The 21,188-nt window shown below is 38.6% G+C and overlaps 1 protein-coding gene across 2 annotated transcripts in view; it reads left to right on the top strand.

Moving 5' to 3' along the window:
- KLHL15 (kelch like family member 15) overlaps positions 1–9,949 on the top strand; it is a 34,352-nt gene extending 24,403 nt beyond the window's left edge. For both annotated transcript variants that reach the window (XM_070291458.1, XM_070291459.1), the window contains one exon: positions 4,277–9,949. In XM_070291458.1, coding sequence (XP_070147559.1) covers positions 4,277–5,386 — 1,110 coding nt within the window. In that variant the 3' untranslated portion in view covers positions 5,387–9,949. The remainder of the gene's footprint in view (positions 1–4,276) is intronic.
- Positions 9,950–21,188: the final 11,239 nt, after the last annotated feature.

Below are 21,188 nucleotides of genomic sequence, written 5' to 3'. Positions count from 1 at the left end.
TGAAAACAGGTGCCATCTTTCTCCTGCATCTTCTGTTGAATTGAAACATCTGTAGTCTGACCACTCTTGCTATGATTTGGATCCCTTTGCTGTCTTCTGGACATGATCCACTTTGTCATCTAAAGTACAGTGGTGGAATTGAGCACTGTCTTAGTTGTGGTTTCACCTGAACAGAGAGGGTGAGGTCTGTTCTTTTAACTTGGTCCACAATTTTATTAGTTCTGAAGACTGTCATATCACATTTTTGGTTCATAGTGAGGGTAGTCAGTTAAAAGCTTTATGTTTGAAGTTTGTGGATCCCTGGAGCACTTGAGAAAAGCTGTGGACTTCCTACCTCCCACCCCAAATGAATTAACACAGTCATTGTTGGAACTTCGGGTGTTTCATGGGTCCCTAGTGTTTCTGTTGTTTATGATTAGGCATTGTTGATTACTTTGCCAAAGTCATAAGTTCTCTCATTCTCTATCAGTGTGGTTACAGCATCAAATATTAAACCAGAAATGGTCAGTCTTGGCATTACTTGGTGAGTCTGTGTTGCCTCCTGGTTTGTAGTGCTTTCTTATATGCAAGTGCTAACAGTTTTTCACAGTTCAGGATCAGCCTCTAGCTAACCAGTCTGTAGTTCAAAAATCTGTCTGGTTTCTAGTGCTCTCCCATTTTTCATGATTCCACACAGATTACAGAAAGCAATTAAGCAGCCTTATCTGCGAAGCCTCCTAGGATCCCAGGACGTGATTTGTGAGATCAAATGACTTGAACTCGGTGAGAATATCTAGCTGGTTTTTCTTTTTTTCTCAGCCATCTTGGATTTAAGTTTCTTCTTAGTCATTATGTTTGATCTTCAGATTGGAAAGAATATAATATTCTTAGCCGAGAATGGAAATAAGATAGGAGGCTGTTTCTCTTTATCTTTGTAAATATTACATTAACCATGTCACCCAGGGGTAATTCACTTTTTCCTCTACTTTTTTTTTTTTTTTTTTTTTACTTTAGCCTCTAAAATGCCATTTATTCACTATCTGGCACTTTGTAAAGTCACAATTCATCCTTAGGCTTTAGCTTTGTTCACAATATTTTTAACAGCTCCATTTCATTCTTCATAATACTTGGTTTATATGCCTGTTTTTTTTTTACCATCTGTTGTAAATGGTTTTTTAACATCTGAATTCCAGAAAGCTCTCTGTGCAGCACATCAGATTTTTTAGATGCTTTCTCCTTTTCTTCCCCTCATCAGTGTGTTTTGCAGTTATGCAGTCAGCATTATACTTTTGAGAGCCTCCAAGCTTTTTCAAGCTTCTTTACAGTTTCTGATCTTGGAATTGATCCTAATTTTCCTTTGAAAATCTTGAAATCTGACTATCCAATATGGGCAGCATTCCCCTTCCTTTTCTTTCTTGATCTCCAGACAGTACGGCTGCTTCCTTTAAAGCTTCCTCCTACTTGCATGTCACAAGTCATGCTTTCCTGGTGAAGATTAGGTACAAAGTACCAGTTTTTCTAATTTCTCCTCCAGTTTCTGGAAGACTAAATTTGTACACAAACCAAAAGCACATCATCAGATGCACTAATGTAAACTTAGTGATAGTTAAACAGATGTCCCCTAGTCAGTAATAATAGCTAATAGCAGCTGTAATGTTTTCTAGACAGCCACATGACAGGCACCATATAAGTACTTTCCACATAGGATCATCTTGCCCATCTCCTACCTTAGGGTTATGAGGTTTTAGGTGATATTGTTGTCCCAATAATACAGATGAGAAAATAGGTTTAAGAATGTTTAGTCACTTGCCCCGAATCACACAGCTTGTGAGTGGGAAAGTCAGATATTTCCTAAATCAAATTCTTAATCACCGTACTGGGCTGTTAGATGTGGTTCTGAATTACTATGCTGATTCTATTACTTTAAAACCTGTGTAACTGTCAGTCTACTGGCTGTGCACAGTAGGTACTTAAATATTTAATTTGAGGTTTATGTTTCTTGTTGATTTCCAGGATATTGCCTTGTAGCTCTTAGAAATCGTAAGAAAAAGATGAGAAAAATGGGTGAGGCACACTGTTTGTTCATAGAAGAAACAAATGGAAAATGAAGATTTGAAAAGATGTCTTTTTTTTTTTTTTTACTAATAAGACATTTATGATGGTTTTAGGAGACCCATTGTTTGAATGACAAGACTCTGTAAATGTGACACATGAAAAAGAATGCAAAAATCTGGAATACCAGAAATAATCACTATTAACACAAGCAGACATACACAAAATTTTATTTAAATGGGATACCAGAGTACTGTTGCCTTTTAGAAAATATATTGTGATCATTCCGTGGTAACAAATAGTCTGTTTTAACTGTTTATATGTAAAGTAAAAGTAGTAGAGGATAAGACCTCAGAGCTTAATCATTTTTCTCTTTACTGAAATTGTTTACCATTATTATTTACTCTTTTCTCTTAGAGGGATCATTAGACTAATTCATTGAAACATGTTAAGTGTTTCTTTTTTATTAATAAGTGTGTCATTTAAAGAGTTTTCTAAAGAGTGATGGAAGCAGTGTTATAACATACTAGAAATTGAGCCTTGGAATAAGACTGTCCTGGTTGAAGGTTCAGCTCCCAGCTCTCCTAGTTTTAGTCATGTAAATAATTTGGGCAAGTCACTTAACATTCTAAGCCTCAGTTTTCTCACTGGGAGACTAGTTATCACTCTCTCAGAGGAGGAATAATTTAACATGAGATGCACACATAAAGCACCCGTTGCAGCAGTACTGTCAGTTTTCTCTGTTTTACAAAGACATAGAGTTCTCAATCTTTTTTGTGCCATTTACCCCTTGGCTAGTCTGGCAAGACCCATGGAAGGACCCCCCCCCACACACACACCCAGAATAGTGATTTTCAGTACATAAAATGCTTAGGATTACAAAGGAAACCAACTATACTGAAATACAGTTATCAAAATACTACAAGTAAACATCTGTAGTGCTTTCTGTTTCAGATACGTTTTTTGGACTACGGTGGGAGGCGAATGAGAAAGATAGAAGGGAAGAAAAAGGAGAGATGCAAAGAAGGAAAGCAAGTTCATAAATAAACATATGCCTGGTTTTGACTCCCTCCCAAGCTGTCATCCCAGATTTCCAACAGGTTCCTAGACATTTCCACCTCAGCATCCTACTAGCAATTCACATTCGTCACCAGTGAAGTTGAATGCCTCTCCCAAACCAGCTTCTTTGTTTCTCTTATCAGTACCACTCTCCCTATCACCTACTTCTAAATCCTCAAATCACATTTGAGGCCTCATTTCTTCATCTTATCGCTATTTCAGATCAGCCACACAGTTCTGTCAATTTTATCTCCACAGTGTCTAATTCTACCATCTAAATGGTAACCATCCAAATCCTAACCCTTTACCTCATCCTTGTCATTATGATACAGGCTATTTCTGCTTGGTTTCCAACTTCCTACCCCTGACAAAATATCCCCTGAATGTTTTGGACCAGTTTGATATTTTCTTTATCTAAAGTTCTATAGCCCTCAGGTGTGCTACACAGCTTCATACTTAGCTGTCAATTGCCTCATTTTATTTCCCCCAATATATTCTAAGTTCTTTGAGTGAATGGACCACATCTGCTTCTTAAAAAAATCTCCCCACAGTAGTTAGCATAATACTTAAAAGTTTCATAAGATCTTAGCAATCATAATTAGGTAGTTCCAACTCCAAAAACAAAGGAAAAAGTTTGACCTTTTGTTGTCAACTGAACTATTACTGTAGGAGTTGATGATACTAGACCAAGATTTTATGTCTAAAACCACCTGAGGATTTTTTTGTGTCTTTAAATTTTTACCAACTCACTAACTTAATTGCTGAGATTATTCAATCATGATTGTTCTTACAGTGTTCCTTATGGTTAAGAAAACCATGGCCAAGGTTTCCTCTGCTGTGAAACCTCTGCTTGTCCTTCTGTAGCCACCACTTGTAGCCCAGGGCCTGACATAGGTGACTAATAACATTTTGTTAGAGGAATTTAGCTTGTGCCTAGAGAATAACTTGTTTACTTGAAAAAGATTGGGAATGTGCATTAATTACTACAAATACAAATTATAAAAACAAATATAAGAGATTTGTTAAAAATAGAAAGTATATGATCTTAACAGGAAATCAGTTTTAGGAAAGTAGCTTAAAATCATAAGCTAACCTTAGTGGGTTTTGATATTTTGCCATTGATGTTCTTTTCTTTTCTCTTTTCTTTTTTTTTTTTTTTGTTAAATTCTTTTACTTGTATTCTTAGGTTAAGACATCAGAATTTTACAGATACTCTCGACAGCTGCGCTATGAAGTTGACCAAGCATTGAATTACTTTCAGAACATTCACCAGCAGCCTCTGTTGGATATGAAATCAAGCCGCATCCGCTCTGCCAAACCCCAAACTACAGTATTCCGAGGCATGATTGGACATAGCATGGTTAACAGTAAAATACTTCTCTTAAAGAAACCAAGAGTCTGGTGGGAACTAGAGGGCCCACAAGTACCTCTGCGTCCAGACTGCCTTGCTATCGTCAATAACTTCGTGTTCTTGTTGGGTGGGGAAGAGCTGGGCCCAGATGGCGAATTCCATGCTTCTTCCAAAGTGTTTAGATATGACCCAAGACAAAACTCTTGGCTCCGGATGGCAGACATGTCTGTGCCACGTTCAGAATTTGCAGTTGGTGTTATTGGGAAGTTTATTTACGCTGTAGCAGGCAGAACCAGAGATGAGACTTTCTATTCAACTGAGAGATACGACATCACCAATGATAAATGGGAATTTGTGGATCCTTATCCAGTTAACAAATACGGACATGAGGGGACAGTGCTCAATAACAAGTTGTTCATCACTGGTGGAATCACCTCATCGTCCACATCCAAGCAGGTATGCGTGTTTGACCCCAGCAAAGAAGGGACCGTAGAGCAGCGCACCAGGAGAACGCAAGTGGTTACCAACTGTTGGGAGAACAAGAGCAAGATGAACTACGCCAGATGCTTTCACAAGATGATCTCCTACAACGGCAAGCTCTATGTCTTCGGTGGTGTCTGTGTGATCTTGAGAGCCTCTTTCGAGTCTCAGGGATGCCCTTCCACAGAAGTGTACAACCCAGAGACTGATCAGTGGACCATCTTGGCATCCATGCCAATTGGTAGAAGTGGCCATGGTGTGACTGTGCTGGACAGACAAATAATGGTTCTTGGAGGCCTTTGCTACAACGGTCATTACAGCGATTCTATTCTCACCTTTGATCCGGATGAAAACAAGTGGAAGGAAGATGAGTACCCGCGGATGCCCTGCAAGCTGGATGGTTTACAAGTATGCAACCTGCATTTTCCAGAATATATTCTGGATGAGGTCAGACGTTGCAATTGATGACATCTTTCTCCCTTCAAAAAAGCCAAACAAAATCCATTTGTGACAAAGTAGTTAATTAAAAAACATAAGAAAAACCTCACCAGTTTTACTATCAAAGCCATTGGTCTAATATCGTAAAAATGTTTTCATTCTGTGCTAGCATCCTTTTTTTTCTTTTTAGTGGCCTCAAACTCATGCAATAAGTCAGTTGTAAGCGCTAGCTCTTGAAACTACTTCCAGAAGCAGTTTAATAGAACAATTCACTTATCTGGGAAGTTGATGTTATGCTTTAAACATTTCTTTCAAATGTCAGTGTAGGAATCATGCATCTTCTAAGAGAAGACCTGATAAGTGTCACTGGATGTAATTTCAGTTCCTATCTCTAGCTGAAATCTTTTTGAACATTTATTTCAGTGTATTTCAGTCTGTTAGACTTTTTGATTTTATTATTTAAGTTTAAAACTCTTGACCTTTTTGCATGGCTTTTTGCTGAAAACGCAAAAGTATAAATTTTCTACAAGATTAACTTTTTTATATTCAAAACACTATTTCTAAGCTGCCTTCTCTTATCTGCATTGTGTTAGTGAAAGCATATCCATACTTGCTTACATCTTATGAATATATAAGGCACATCCCCTTTTATGCGTGGTTAGGATTCTATATTTTTAAGCTAGTGCACTTGCACACACGGTTTGCCATACGTGTTGTATTTTAGATGTAACGTCTTTTCATGTATTAACATTTTTAGAAAGATAATAACTGGAGTCCTCGTTTCGTATCAGAGAAGCCTATCTTCAGTCCATACTGATTCAGTAATAATCAAACTCCTTATATTCCTGAAACGTATGGTTTTATGAAAGCTAACATTTTATGTTTTACTTTCAAAAGTAAACATTAGTGTTCCTTATCGATGTATGTCTTCTTTTTGAAAATGTTTTTCTTTGCAGTCTGTTTAATGTTACCCTGTTTTTAGTGAAAATTGGAGTGGTATGTGACAAGGCCTGGCCCTGCAGCGTGCAAGCACTTTTAAAGAGAACTTAGGTAATACCAGACTCCTAAATAAAGGCCCCTTCAAAGTAAGTGCAACTCCCATTCTTTGCATTCAATAAGGCTGCTGCATCTGTTATTGAACGGAAAGTAGCAACTTGTGGAAAATTTGAGCTCAGTTTGACTTCGAGGTAAGGAATAGAATTATAATCTTAACTGGTCATATCTTCTTGTTTATTTAGTACAAAATATTTAGCGGCGCTGGTGATGTAAGCCCTCAGCTTTTGTTTTATTTCCTGAAAGCTACTAGCATGAAGGATAGTAACCTCCAAGTTCAGAGTGGATCAAGAATAACTGTTCAAAATCATTCTTAAGTGTTTTAGGATTCGCCGCACCTTTCAACTGTTTCAACTCAAAGGAAAAACATATAGTTGTCAAAATTAAGCAAGAATAACCAGGGAGTGGATCATTCAAATTGATGCCATTTTATCCTGAGTAGAGTCTATATCTGATACTAGATCTACGCTGGCAAAACTTGCCAGATCTTAGATGTTGGTGCAATATTGCAATGCCTTCTATACGGCTGTTGTAAAAAGTTTCGAGTTTTCACTTTTTTTTTCTTTCTTCTTCTGTTTTTTTTTTTTTTTTGCTGCTGCCACCACTGAACATAAAATGGAAATGCGAAATCATGGTAAAATGGAAACGCGAAATCATGGAAATGTGAAGACTTGTTTCATTTTTGCGATTAAAATAGACAACTGAAAAAAACCTGATTTTAAAACTCCACGGCTTGAGGCATTTGAGTTTAAGAAACAGTCAGGTACAGAAGTAGTTTTGGTTTTTTTTAAAGTAAAACATTGGGATTGGTTTTAGAAATCAGGTTAATATTCTTCGTATATGAGACAGATTTTTTTATTAAGTGGTCCTCATTGTTGTCTTTTGCTGAAATAGGCTGAGACAGGGTACCCCTATCAGGCTTTTACACTCCCGTGGTGGTTCTCTTTAATTGCTTAGATATGACTCCTGTCATGGAGAAGGCAATGGCACCCCACCCCAGTACTCTTGCCTGGAAAATTCCATGGATGGAGGAGCCTGGTGGGCTACAGTCCATGGGGTCTCAAAGAGTCAGACACGAGTAAGCAATTTCACCTCACCTGTCATTTTAGTTTCTAAAAATCAAATTTGATATCTTGTTTCCCATGGTTATATGGGTAAAAGTCTTTTTATACATCTGAAAAATCATTTTTAATCATTTTACTTTTGAAAACTAGGAATTGGGTGAGCCATTTGGTTCTTTTTCTAATGTATTAGTTGGTATAGTGTTTTATATGTGTGCTATCTTGCTTTTAAGAAAATAACAATAATGTCTTCATTATTTTCCTCATTGTTGTCTTTTGCTGAAAAAGACTTGAGACAGGGTACCCCTATCAGGCTTTTACACTCCCGTGGTGGTTCTCTTTAATTGCTTAGATATGACTTCGTAGCCCTAGTTAAAGCCTACTCCAGTGTTCTTGCCTGGAGAATGCCAAGGACGGGGGAGCCTGGTGGGCTGCCGTCTTTGGGGTCGCACAGAGTCAGACACGACTGAAGTGACTTAGCAGCAGCAGCAGCCCTAGTTAAAGTAAGATGGAACAAACAATTGAATATTCTTGGTCGTCATTGTAAAAGCACAAGGCCAAGATGAAAGTTCATGTTTTGGAAAATTTGTGAAATCTTAACTTAAACTAATTCTGGGTTCAGCTTCACACGTGAGTCACGTCTGACCTGATGTTAGCTGTAATCAGTTTTGAGCTTTAAGAATAGTTGTTATTGCTTGGGTTCTGAATGTATGAGAAAACTCTTCTGTTTATTTGTAGTTCTGACTTAGGTTATTTTAAATCCATGATTAACGTACATTCCCTTTTAAAATTATGGTTTAATTGCTGAAAGAGATTTATTTTTGTTATACTAGACTATGGAAAATTTTTTCATAGAATTTTTTTCAAGTTTATTTTCTGTGTGCTTCATTTGGAACTATTTTTGTTTATATACATTGTATGTGCTCAAAATAGAGTTTTTTTTTTAATTCAGTAAGAGATTTAAAACTACAGTGTAACACGTTGTGATCTTTGTGTATTAATTTTCACTTTACATTTTAAATGCCAGACTTTACAAAAATAGCTGATCTTTATTCATTGCATCTTAGTTATAAACGTTTGTTCTCTTCCATGTCTTTGACCTTCTAAGTTTTTAGTCTGCTTAAAGAAAATCCTTGCACTACAACCTTTTCATAAAATTCAAGATTCTCACATTGAAGGTTTTGTATTGGAAGAAATACTACTGGTTTTTAAAAAGCAAGGCTTAATTAATAGAATTATTAGCATTTCTTGAGACAGCTTTCTGTGTCCTCATTACTCTGTGTGAGTGTTACTATAATTTGTGAAATATTGACTGAGCCCTTCACTTATCTTTTCTGAAGCAGCACCTTTGGACACCTCATTCTGGGAAGCCTGCTCGAGTTATAGTAAAGGACACACACATTTGTGTGGGGAGAAGTGGTAAAAAATGGAGAGTTGTGTCTTAATTACATGAAACTAAGCTTTAAAATATTTTATAACAAATTATTTGAGCTGCATAATCTAAACATGTCAAACGTTCAGTGGGACTATTTTTATATATGTATATGTGGTTGTAGGTCATAACATTTCAGTTTATAATATAAATTGTTATTTCAGTTTATAAGCTATCTCTCAGAAAAGACTAGCTCTTTTGAGAATACATAATTTAAAGTTTTAGAGTGAAGTAAAACACAACATAGATAATAGTGTAAATTAGTTATAAATGAGGGCTATATGGCAGTAAAACTGCTAGTGCCATTTTTCCTCTTTGCCTATTACACATTTTTTATTTTTTTTGTACTCTGAACATTTTTAGGGATCATACGTTCTATCAGATTAGAGTTGGTTTGGGAATAAGTATCTTCTAAAAAGAGATTTATCTTAAAAATGAAAGTCCTGAAAAATTAGTTTATCAAGAGTTTATAAAGTCAAATATTCCATAGACATAGACTGGAATAGGTAAACTCACGACAGTCGTATCCTTTCAGTATACCAGTATAACTTCAATATTACATGAATAACATTGAGAGAATGCCATCAGCTTTGTTCCCCCTTAATATTGGATTTTCGTTTTACATCTTTGGGAACAACTACATTAAGAACCTTATTAATTAGCGTATCAGTAAGGATTAGGTGTTTGCTTTCCGAAAGAATGTTCCAGTGAGGTGATCAGAGAGGTTATTTTCTATCTAACTTGTTTATGCCCTATACCTCTTGGGCATACTTTGTCTATAGAAGAAATATTTTGACCTTTAGGTACATTTTGGGCCAGTAGTCAAGTAATCCTAGGACTGATTTAAAAATCGTAGACTAATTTAAGGTTTGCCTTTTATACCTATTTTGAAAGCCTTTACATTTCTGTCAGGTAATTTTTCCCATGCCGTGAATATAATCTATTCAAAACATGTTTATGCTATCCATTCTGTTTTTAAATTGAAAAAAATGTTAAAAGTGTTTATGAAGAAAAGTTTAAATAAAATATTTTCAATCTTTAAAATATACTTCCATCTCTTATTTACTATCTTGATATAATCTATCACTTTCAAAGTCACTCATGACTTGATTAACAGTATACATTTTATATTCCTTCAACCTGCCAAGGAAGTGCCACAAAAATGTAATTTCTACTGATGCTTTCAGCCACAGATTGAAATGAGAGCATTTGAGTGAAATTATTTACACTTACATGCAATGGAAATTTTATAATGAAGCCAAGTAATTAAAGTTCTACTAGCAGAGTTTTGCAGAATGGAAATAGAACTAATAAATAGCATTTATAAGCCCTCAAGCTTTAGTTTGGTGATTTTTTATTTTCTTTAGCATTTTTGCTTCATTGTTCTTAAAGGCATTTCTGAAATTAGGGAATGCAGCAGAAATGAATCTGCTACAACACAAGCACTTGGGTATTCTTAGGCACGTGTGTGCCTCCATGGATCTTGGCCTCAAGCCACCTTTCTAGCCTCTTTTCTTATCACTTCCTGCACTCCTTTCTGTTGTGATCTTTGTATGTTAATTTCCAGCTTCAAATCACTTGCCTTTTTTCCCCTTCCCTGCTTGCAAAATCCATTTATTTTTCAAAGCCCAACTCAAACGCTCTTCTCTCCTCCTGAAACCTGTGTTACTTCCATTGAATTAATTGCCTCTTCTGTACTCAACACATTTATAGCTCTTATTTCATTTTGCATACTAGTTGGGTATAATTCCTTCCACAATTAGATCATAATCTCCTTGGATGAAGGGACCGTCTTTTATTCCTTTTTGTACCCTCATATCTAGCGTGATACTTTTTGTACATAATAGGCACTGAGCTAAATGTTTATTGCAGCATGTGACTGATTCCACCTGAGCTGTAGAAGGATGCTGTAGACATTCAGAAGAGGGAGATAATATAGTTCCCCAAGGTTTGTCTCTGCTTTTTTCTCAAGTCTACTGCCTGTCCACTTTCGCCCACAGCTATGGCTTCACCTACCACTTTTATTCTAATATCTTGTAAATCTGTATTTCTCAACTGAGAAATATCTCCAACTATCTCATGAACATGTCTTACGTGTTTTATAGGAATCTCAAACTGAACGAGTGCAAACTTGAATGCATTATCTTCCCCCGCAAACTTGCCCCTTGTCCTGTATTCCCTGTATTATTATGTGGCTCTATCACTGCCTGAGATCGTTACAAGTCAGAAACCTGGAATTGTCTACCTTGCCTCTCTCCCACTTCTCCCCAACGTCTTAGTTCATCTACTCTTATCACTGCCCTCACCTCTCTGTCCATACTGTCCTCTTGGAGCTTTCTCTCCAATCTTCTTCCTCCACAATCCATTTTATACTCTGCTGCCAGAGGGAGCTTTCAAAAGGTTAATCTGGTCCTGAGATTCAGCAACATTTAATAATCCCCCTTCACCATGAGAATAAGATCCAGACACCCTAGCATGCCCTTTCGACCTGTTCAGTCTCTCTTGTGCCCAATTCTCCAGCTATGCATGATGCTGGGAGTTCCCTGAATATGTCAAGTTTTCTCCTGTCTGCCTTCACACATGCTCTTTCCATCTTCCTTTCCTGGCTAACCCTTTCTTGGCCTTCAAGAACCAGCCCGAGCATCATGGCCTTGGTCATCTTTTTTAACTGTCCCCTATGGATACCTAGATCACCTTCTCTGACACTTGAATATGACTGTCTTCTTTAACTGTACTCATTGAGGAAAGATTCTGTCTTTTTATTTTCCAAGAATCTGATAATGTCTGGGACAGGGTAAGTCTTCCTTAATAAAAATAGAACCCAGAAACTTGGAAGGTCACCAATGAAATACTCCTGGTGAGGAGGGGCAGTTTTATTAGAGAGCTTGATTGTCTGCCAAAACTGACCTCCCTGAGGAATTTCCCTCCATTCAGTTTCCACTACCACTGCTCCTATGTCTAAAAGGTTGATGCATACAGCTATACAGTTGTTAACAGATAGTTCTTCCCTTAATATCCAATATTTCTGACCCAGGTTGAAAACTTTAAATACAGCAAGACCAGGAGGTGTCTTGTAGATCATTAATCTGAAATGCTCTGGGTGGAGGATGGGGCAAGTGTTCAGTGGGCACAATAATCCTAAGAAACACTACATTTCATCTCTTGAGAATCTCCAACAGCAAATAGAAACATCTTTGAGAAGTCCTGATGTTAATTCATTTTTATTTGGTTTAGCTAGGTGTAAATCAAACATTTGACCACTGAGCTCTTCTTTTTCATGGAATATATATGATCCATGATTGCTCTTGCAAAAGCCTGGCTAATGAGTAACAGAAAGAAAACAAACAGAAAGGACCACTGATTCAGGCACTCTGATCTACAAAGTAGGACTTACTCCTGCAGCTCCAGTTAGATTCCAGGCTTGAAGTCAACATCTTGCCAAGATGACGTTACCCTGGAGCTTTCACATCCCAAGGAAGGTCCCACCTTCTCCCCCCAGTAGTAAGATAAGTTTTGTAATTAATTTGTACAACTTGTATGATTTAAGGAGCAGGACTTCCAGAATGGCCAAGTAAGGAGCTCAGCAAATCCTCTCCCTAAAAAGCAATGATAAAAGTGAACAAACTTGAGACTTCCATGAAGGTCCAGTGGACTTAGGACTTTGCACTTCCAGTGCAGGGGCACGGGTTCTATCCCTGGTTGGGGAATTAAGATCCTCAAGCCATGTGGTGTGGCCTAAATAAATAAATGAATAAATTTTTAAAAGTGAACAAACTTGTCCAAAAAAAAAGTAAAGACTGGCCAAAGGCATACAACAACTTGAGAAGCATTTACTTGAGAAAATGTACTGAACTTGAGAAAGAACGGTGGGAATCTGATGTTTTAGCCTGAGGCTGTTTCCATTCCAACTCCCTGTCCTGGAACTCTGTGGCATGGAAATTATACCAGGGTCATCAGAGGGGGTCTGCCTTTCTTTGGAATGCAGTGTGGAGAATCCCACGTGTCATTGTGGCTAACACTGCAGCTCGCCTGAGGTCTCAGTACTGATTGGGTTTAGCAATAGACAGTGGACAGGCCAGGAGATCTTGGGAATTAGATAGCTCCTGGTGCTCCAGGAAGCTGTGCTCGTGGACAGGGCCATGCGTATCTAAGGGGAGTCCTAAGAAGTATGAAGTCCTAAGAAGTATGAAGCTACTTGTCCCTGGTTGGATGTGAGGTCTTGTAAATGCAGAAAATAAAAACTGCAGTGGACTTGGAAACTGCTCAAACTTTGAATGCATTCCCCAGGCCACACACAGATTGCTCAGCAAAGAGCAGAAGCCTTACTGGCTTAAGGTGTTTAAGTGTAACTTCTGAGCAGTCATTGGTTGACCACAAAGCTGTGTCGACTCAGGTGATCCCTGGGAAATCCAACCTTAAAAACGAATTAAAAAGGGAGAAACAGCTGAGCCATCAGTGGCTGTACATGGGTGGGGGAGGCGAGTGGGGGTTGGCCTCCATAGAATTCCTCCTGGTGAGTCGCTAAACACACAAACCAAAAAAAACACAAAAATCCCAAAATTTTAAAATGTGCAAAAGAACCACACAGAATCCAGGGTTGCTAAAATATATTTTCTATAATGTTTCTAATGAAAAAATTACGAGACATGCAAAGAAACAGCAAAGTGACCATACCCAGGAAAATAAGGAGTCATTAGAAAGCTGTCTCAGGGATCAGAGTATTATGGAGATGAGTGAGATTAGTTTTATATCCTGTATTCCACATAAAATTTTATTGAAAACAATTGCACAAGTCATCAAAATTTCTTTGAAAATATTTGTAGCGATTGCTTAGTGTTCTGCAAATATGGCTATACATAATTTAACTATGTCCCTATTGTGACACTATACTACATTTTTAAAATTTCTTTCATTTGATATATTCCATGTTTTTGATTGTTTTCTTTATGTAGTTTTGTAAGATGGAATTAAAAAATGAACTAAAACCCTTGACAAATATTGCCAGGCTAAGCACCAGGAAAGTTGTACAATATTAAGCTCACATCAGCAGTGAATATGAATTTCTCTATTACCACATCTTGTACTTACAAATAAATTAGCAATTTAATAGGTGAAAACTATTTTATTTACTATTTCTTTGATTACAGTGAATGTTGAGTGATATTTCCCATGTCTATTTGCCATAATGTTCTATGAATTCCTGTTCATGTCTTTTATGCATTTTTCACTGGTATTTTGGTGTTTTATTATGGATTTTGAAGGATTCTTCATCAACAATGCTTTGTTACACTTGAGTATAGTATTTCAAATCATGACTAGGTATCTTTAATTACTGGCGATTATTAAAAATCATATAATCAAATTTCATTAAATGTGGAAAACAAAACAATTTAGAGAAAACAAAGGGATGGAAAGTATACTGATGGAACAAAATGATTATGAATCAAATATATTTGAGAGATAGGAGAAGCTGATAAAAGCATTGAGAAAAGCATGGTATACATTACAGATTCAAAAGAAACCTTATTCAAAAGTTAACAAACATACCCCTTAGAGCTGGGGTATGAGAATTTTCTTTGTAGGGTGCCATCTTCTCTAATGGAAACATATATTCACACTTGTATTGAATACCTGCTAGGTGGGTGCTAGTAGGAGTGAAAGAAAAGATCTCCTTTGCTCTCAATCTAATGAGGAAACACAGACACCCAAAAGTCACTTAAGGCAAGAAAAGGTGCCAGGTAGAGGGAAAAACAGGATGCTGTGGGAGCTCAGTTCAGTTCAGTCGCTCAGTCATGTCCGACTCTTTGCGACCCCATGAATCGCAGCACGCCAGGCCTCCTGTCCATCACCAACTCCCGGAGTTCACTCAAACTCACGTCCATCCAGTCGGTGATGCCATCCAGCCATCTCATCCTCTGTCATCCCCTTCTCCTGCCCCCAATCCCTCCCAGCATCAGAGTCTTTTCTAATGAGTCAGGAAGTTAGTTACTATTGATGAGAATCAGGTTTATGGAAAAATTGGCATTTCTAGTTGGTCATGAAGATTAACTTGGATTTCTCTAGGTGGAGAATATGAAAAAGAATTTTAAAGAAAGATTATGCAAAAAATCTAAGGAGGTCACACAAGGCGGGAGGTTCTGATCCAGGCATGCACACAGATCCAATCCATCATGCACCCAGTTTTCTATTCAAGTGGATTCTAGTACTGGTAGAAATAATCAACATAGAAGAGCACCTAGTAAAATTTGTTAAGATGAAAAAAATGGCTCATTTTTATCTAAGGGCTCATTTAACTCAAAATTATTTATCTCTGAGAATTTAAAAAATAGCTATCATAGAAAATTTAGGCTCTGTAGAAATAACACAATAAAACTGAGAATGGCAAAAACTTTATACATTTGTAATTGTAGGTTGGGCTCCCTGGTAGCTGACTCCATCTGAGACTAGAATGTGAATACAAGTTATCTAAGAGGTCATTCCAGAAAGCATCACTAGGGAAGTGGGAAATAAGACAGGGATGGGGGTTTTTTCCTGGTGGCTCAGTGGTAAAGAATCTGCCTGCCAATGCAGGAGACACGAGTTTAATCCCTGATCCAGGAAGATCCCACTTGCTGCAGAGCAACTAAGCTTGAGAGAACAAGGGAAAAAAAAAAAAAACAAAGGTAGGGATGAACCAGTAAAGGGTGAAGGGTGTATCATCAAGCAATTTTTCACTGGGGGTGACTGGGTTCAATTCCACCGCCCTTCCCAGGGTACTGGGAAAAACCACGTGGAACATACCTGAGTCATCCCCGCCAGAGGACTAGGAACCTGGGGTACTGATTGCCATCTGTCACTGGCTTAGGGTTACTTGCAGCCACACTAACTCCCCAGCACTTCTGGCCTGGGGTGTCTGGCTGGGAGAAAGCCCTCACGTGGGGAGTTGCACGTATGTATTCGGAAGGGTGCGCGCCAAGGGAGTATGGGGAGGGCCACAACTACAATCTGCTACATTTGTTATTGACTCAAAACTATTAGAAGAATCACCTATTGACAAAATTTAGGGCCACAAAACTTGCATCTCAAGAAATTGGTTGACATTATTGCCATAAAAGTAAGCTCACCTTGTAATAGGTTAAAGCTAAGATTTTTTAATTGGGACAAATGTTAAACATGTCTCCATGGTAACATTTTTATGAACAAGACTTTTCCAGATGAAAATAATTTCAGCAAAATGAAAGCAAGTAAAAAATTTAAAATATATCTTAGAAACATTTTACCTGTATTATACAGAAAAAGGATATCAAGAAATTAAATTGATTTTGAGTTTGCTCAGGAAAATATGTTCTTCGTCAAATTTCATCAATGTTGGCGTGATTTTGATTAGAATGTTTGTACTCACAAACATGGAGTCACAGTGTCCTCAGGCTCAAAACAAGAGGAGGGTAGAAACATCCTGTTCCTGAACTGCTAGAGGCCAAAAAATGAAGAGGATTTGTGCCAGGGGAAATTGCATGGGTAAATGCAGAGTGGAAAAGCATATGGAATGCTTTGGGAATGATGAATTCCTCACTGACAGAGCTATGGGAGCAGATGTTAAGCAAAAAAAAAAAAATCATATTCATGAATATTCTGTGGATCTGCAGAGTTCTTTGTTGAAAGAGGATAAGAGAAAAATTGGATATTACAGCCCTCCAGTGAAACGCCTCATGACTTTTCACTAATATCCCATGACCTTATAGAAATGAACAAAAACCCATTAAAATCATGAAAGATTGACAGACAACATAATACAAAATTGTGAGCAGCCTTGAAAACTTTAAGGCAAATGGAGTTAGACTGAGAAAAACAGATCTATACTTCACATTATGGAATACTCAGGCTTCCCTTCATGATAGACAGCAAATCAGAGAAAGATTTTTTTTAAGGTAGTTTGTTCTTGCTCCACCAACTGCGTCCTGACTCAGAGATTTGTGCCTTTACTAGCTAGAGAACTGGCCCTTCAATTCTCTCGATTCCAAGGAGCTGCACTGTAAGGGAAGCAGTTTTGTTACTGAGTTTTGCCTCTTGCCTTGAAACCCCTCACCCCCACCAGCACCCTCTGACCCCTTTGGCCCCCATCTCCACTCCTCAGTCTATCCACTGTCTTTTTGTATTTTCACACTGACACAGAACAAGCCCAGTAATCAACTAGGTAGGAAGTAAGAGCCGAGTGGCTGTGGTACAAAGCATATCCTCCCCCATTAATCAGTGCAGGTGACCACAGACAGGAAGGACAGTTGCACTTACTGCCACTGGCTTCCAGTACCAGAGAAGGAGACAAGGGCAATCAGAGAGGAGGGCAATAAGCATCAGAGTTGAAAGAGGCACAATGAGGGAAAAGCCTGTTAGCAGCTGAAATGTGGACTGGAAGCTGTGCTCATCACCTTACCCACTTTCTAACTGCAAATGCATCGAAGGAATGGAACCATTACCCAATGGATAGAGGTTAAGAGTAGAGGCAACCCACACGTTCTGTTGACACACTGAGACTGGAAAGGTCTTCCCTTGTTTGTGTATGAATTAAGAGAAAAAACAAGTTGGGGTTTACAAACAAAGACTATGGGATAAAAGTAGTAGTTGGGACACTCAGAGAAAGGAAATATTTGTGAAAAATTATTTGCTTTCAGATCCAGAAGAAATCAGTAACATTGCTTGGCATTTTCAAAAGATTGCAAATAATCATAACCTCTGTGTGTGAGGAAAAAAAGGTCACAGGTAAATGAGCAAAAGTTGAAAAGGTCATTGACTCAAAGACTGTAAGAAAAGGCAACAAGAGAATTAAAATCCATATGAAGTCAGTAAAGAAGAGAAAGAATGTTGTAGAAAATTCACCTGCTGATGTGAAAGGCATCTTTGAGATGCTTTCCTAGAGTGCAGGAGAAAATGACAAGGAGATTTAGTTCTCACCACAAGCTTCATGAATACCTACTACGGAGCCAGCCACTGTGCAAAGTGCTGGGATCTAAAGGCTTTCATATTCTCAATCCTGAGAGTATGAGAGGCTTTCATTAAATCCTTAAACACAAATTAGCAAGGAGAGATAAGAAAGCCTTCCTCAGTGATTGATGCAAAGAAATAGAGGAAAACATTAGAATGGGAAAGACTAGAGAACTCTTCAAGAAAATTAGAGATCCCTAGGGAACATTTCATGCAAGTTCAGTTCAGTTCAGTCACTCAGTCGTGTCCGACTCTCTGAGACCACATGGACTGCAGCACGCCAGGCCTCCCTGTCCATCACCAACTCCCAGAGTTTATTCAAACTCATGTCCATTGAGTCAGTGATGCCATCCAGCCATCTCATCCTCTGTTGTCCCCTTCTCCTCCTGCCTTCAGTCTTTCCCAGTATCAGGGTCTTTTCCAATGAGTCAGTTCTTCCCATCAGGTGGCCAAAGTATTCGAGTTTCACCTTCAGCATCAGCCCTTCCAATGAATATTCAGGACTGATTTCCTTTAGGATGGACTGATTTGATCTCCTTGCAGTCCAAGGGACTCTCAAGAGTCTTCTCCAACACCACAGTTCAAAAGCATCAATTCTTTAGCACTCAGCTTTCTTTATACTCCAACTCTCACACCAGTACATGACCACTGTAAAAACCATAGCCTTGGCTAGATGGACCCTTATTGGCAGAGTAATGTCTCTGCTTTTTAATATGCTGTCTAGGTTAGTCATAACTTTTCTTCCAAGGAGTAAACCTCTTTTAATTTCATGGCTGCCGTCACCATCTGCAGTGATTTTGGAGCCCCCCAAAATAGAGTCTGCCACTGTTGCCACTGTTTCCCCATCTATTTGCTATGAAGTGATAGAACCGGAAGCCATGATCTTAGTTTTCTGAATGTGGAGCTTTAAGCCAACTTTTTCACTCTCCTCTTTCACTTTCATCAAGAGGCTTTTTAGTTCCTTTTCACTTTCTGCCATAAGGGTGGTGTCATCTGCATATCTGAGGTTATTAATATCTCTCCTGGCAATCTTCATTCCAGCCCAGTGTTTCTCATGATGTACTCTGCATATAAGTTAAATAAGCAGGGTGACAATATATAGCCTTGACGTACTCCTTTCCCAATTTGGAACCAGTCTGTTTTTCCATGTCCAGTTCTAACTGTTGCTTCCTGACCTGCATACAGATTTCTCAAGAGGTAGGTTAGGTGCAAAGGCAGGTCATGCAAAGATGGGCACAATAAAGGATAGAAATGCTATGGACCTAACAGAAGCAGAAGATATTAAGAAGAGGTGGCAAGAATACACAAAAGAACTATACAAAAAGATCTTCATGACCCAGATAACCAGGTGGTTAACCTGGAGCCAGACATCCTGGAATGTGAGATTAAGTGGGCCTTAGGAAGCATCACAATGAACAAAGATAGTGGCGGTGATGGAATTCCAGTTGAGCTATTTCAATTCCTAAAAAGATGATGCTGTGAAAGTGCTGCATGCAATATGCCAGCAAATTTGGAAAACTCAGCAGTGGCCACAGGACTGGAAAAGGTCAGTTTTCATTCCAATTCCAAAGAAGGGCAATGCCAAAGAATGTTCAAGCTATCACACAATTGCAATCATCTCACATGCTAGCAAAGTAATGCTCAAAATTCTCCAAACCAGGCTTCAACAGTAGGTGAACTGTGAACTTCCAGATGTTCAAGATATGTTTAGAAAAGGCAGAGGAACCAGAGATCAAATTGCCAACATCCATTGGATCATAGAAAAAGCAACAGAATTCCAGAAAAACATCTACTTTTGCTTTATTGATTACACCAAAGCCTTTGACTGTGTGGATCACAACACACTGTGGAAAATTCTTCAAGAAATGGGAATACCGGACCACCTGACCTGCCTCCTGAGAAATCTGTATGCAGGTCAAAAAAAACAGTTAGAACTGGACATGGAACAACAGACTGGTTCCAAATTGGGAAAGGAGTACGTCAAGGCTGTATACTGTCACCCTGCTTATTTAACTTACATGCAGACTACATCATGCCAAATGCCAGGCTGGATGAAGCACAAGCTGGAATCAAGATTGCCAGAAGAAATACCAATAACCTCAGATAGGCAGATGACACCACCCTTATGGTAGAAAGTGAAGAGGAACTAGAAAGCCTCTTGATGAAAGTGAAAGAGGAGGGTGAAAAAGTTGGCTTAAAGCTCAACATTCAGAAAACTAAGATCATGGCATCCGGTCCAATTACTTCATGGGAAATAGATGGGGAAACAGTGGAAACAGTGACAGACTTTATTTTCTTGGGCTCCAAAATCACTGCAGATGGTGGCTGCAGCCATGAAATTAAAAGACGCTTGCTCCTTGGAAAAAAAGTTATGACCAACCTAGACAGCATATTAAAAAGCAGAGACATTACTTTGCTGACAAAGGTCTGTATAGTCAGAGCTATGGTTTTTACAGTGGTCATGCACTGGTGTGAGAGTTGGAGTATAAAGAAAGCTGAGCGCTGAAGAATTGATGCTTTTGAACTGTGGTGTTGGAGAAGACTCTTGAGAGTCCCTTGGACTGCAAGGAGATCAAATCAGTCCATCCTAAAGGAAATCAGTCCTGAATATTCATTGGTAGGGCTGATGCTGAAGCTGAAACTCCAGTATTTTGGCCACCTGATGCAAAGAATTGACTCATTGGAAAAGACTCCAATGCTGGGAAAGATTGAAGGTGGGAGGAGAAGGGGATGAGAGAGGATGAGATGGTTGGATGGCATCACTGACTCGATGTACATGAGTTTGAGGAAGCTCCCGGAGTTGGTGATGGACAGTGAGGCCTGGCGTGCTGCAGTCCATGTGGTCACAAAGAGTCGGACACGACTGAACCTGTGAACTGAACATAAATATAATTGTGATGGCTGTCACAACTGGCACTATAAAGACTGCTCAGAAGAAGCCAGTTCTGCTTTGATGGTTAGGAAAGGTCTCTTTAAAGAAGGTATATATAGCCAGAGATATAAAGTGTGAGTAAAAGAATATCAAAAAATAGAGAGTGGGGCAGGGTGTGTAACTGTGCAGCAAAAAAATGCTTGTGGAACAACAGAGAGATTGAAAGAGGGCTGAGGAGAGGAAGGTAAGAATGTGGTGCAAGTTGTGATGGGAGAGCTACTAGGGCCATATCATACGACACCACTGATGGCTGGGTGAAGTGTTTGTATTTTATTCTAAGGGAAATGGAAGTCACTGAAGCGTTCTAGTAGGTGGCTGATGGGATTTACATTTTAAAGGGTCATCTGGTTTCCAAATGGCGATAAGGATGGAGTTGGAAATCTCACTGAGGGG

The sequence above is a fragment of the Ovis canadensis genome, chromosome X, assembly GCF_042477335.2.
Source record: "Ovis canadensis isolate MfBH-ARS-UI-01 breed Bighorn chromosome X, ARS-UI_OviCan_v2, whole genome shotgun sequence".
In the NCBI taxonomy this organism is placed as follows: Eukaryota; Metazoa; Chordata; class Mammalia; order Artiodactyla; family Bovidae; genus Ovis; species Ovis canadensis.
The sequence above is the reverse complement of the archived record's forward strand: the minus strand, read 5'-3'. Positions and strand labels throughout refer to the sequence as shown.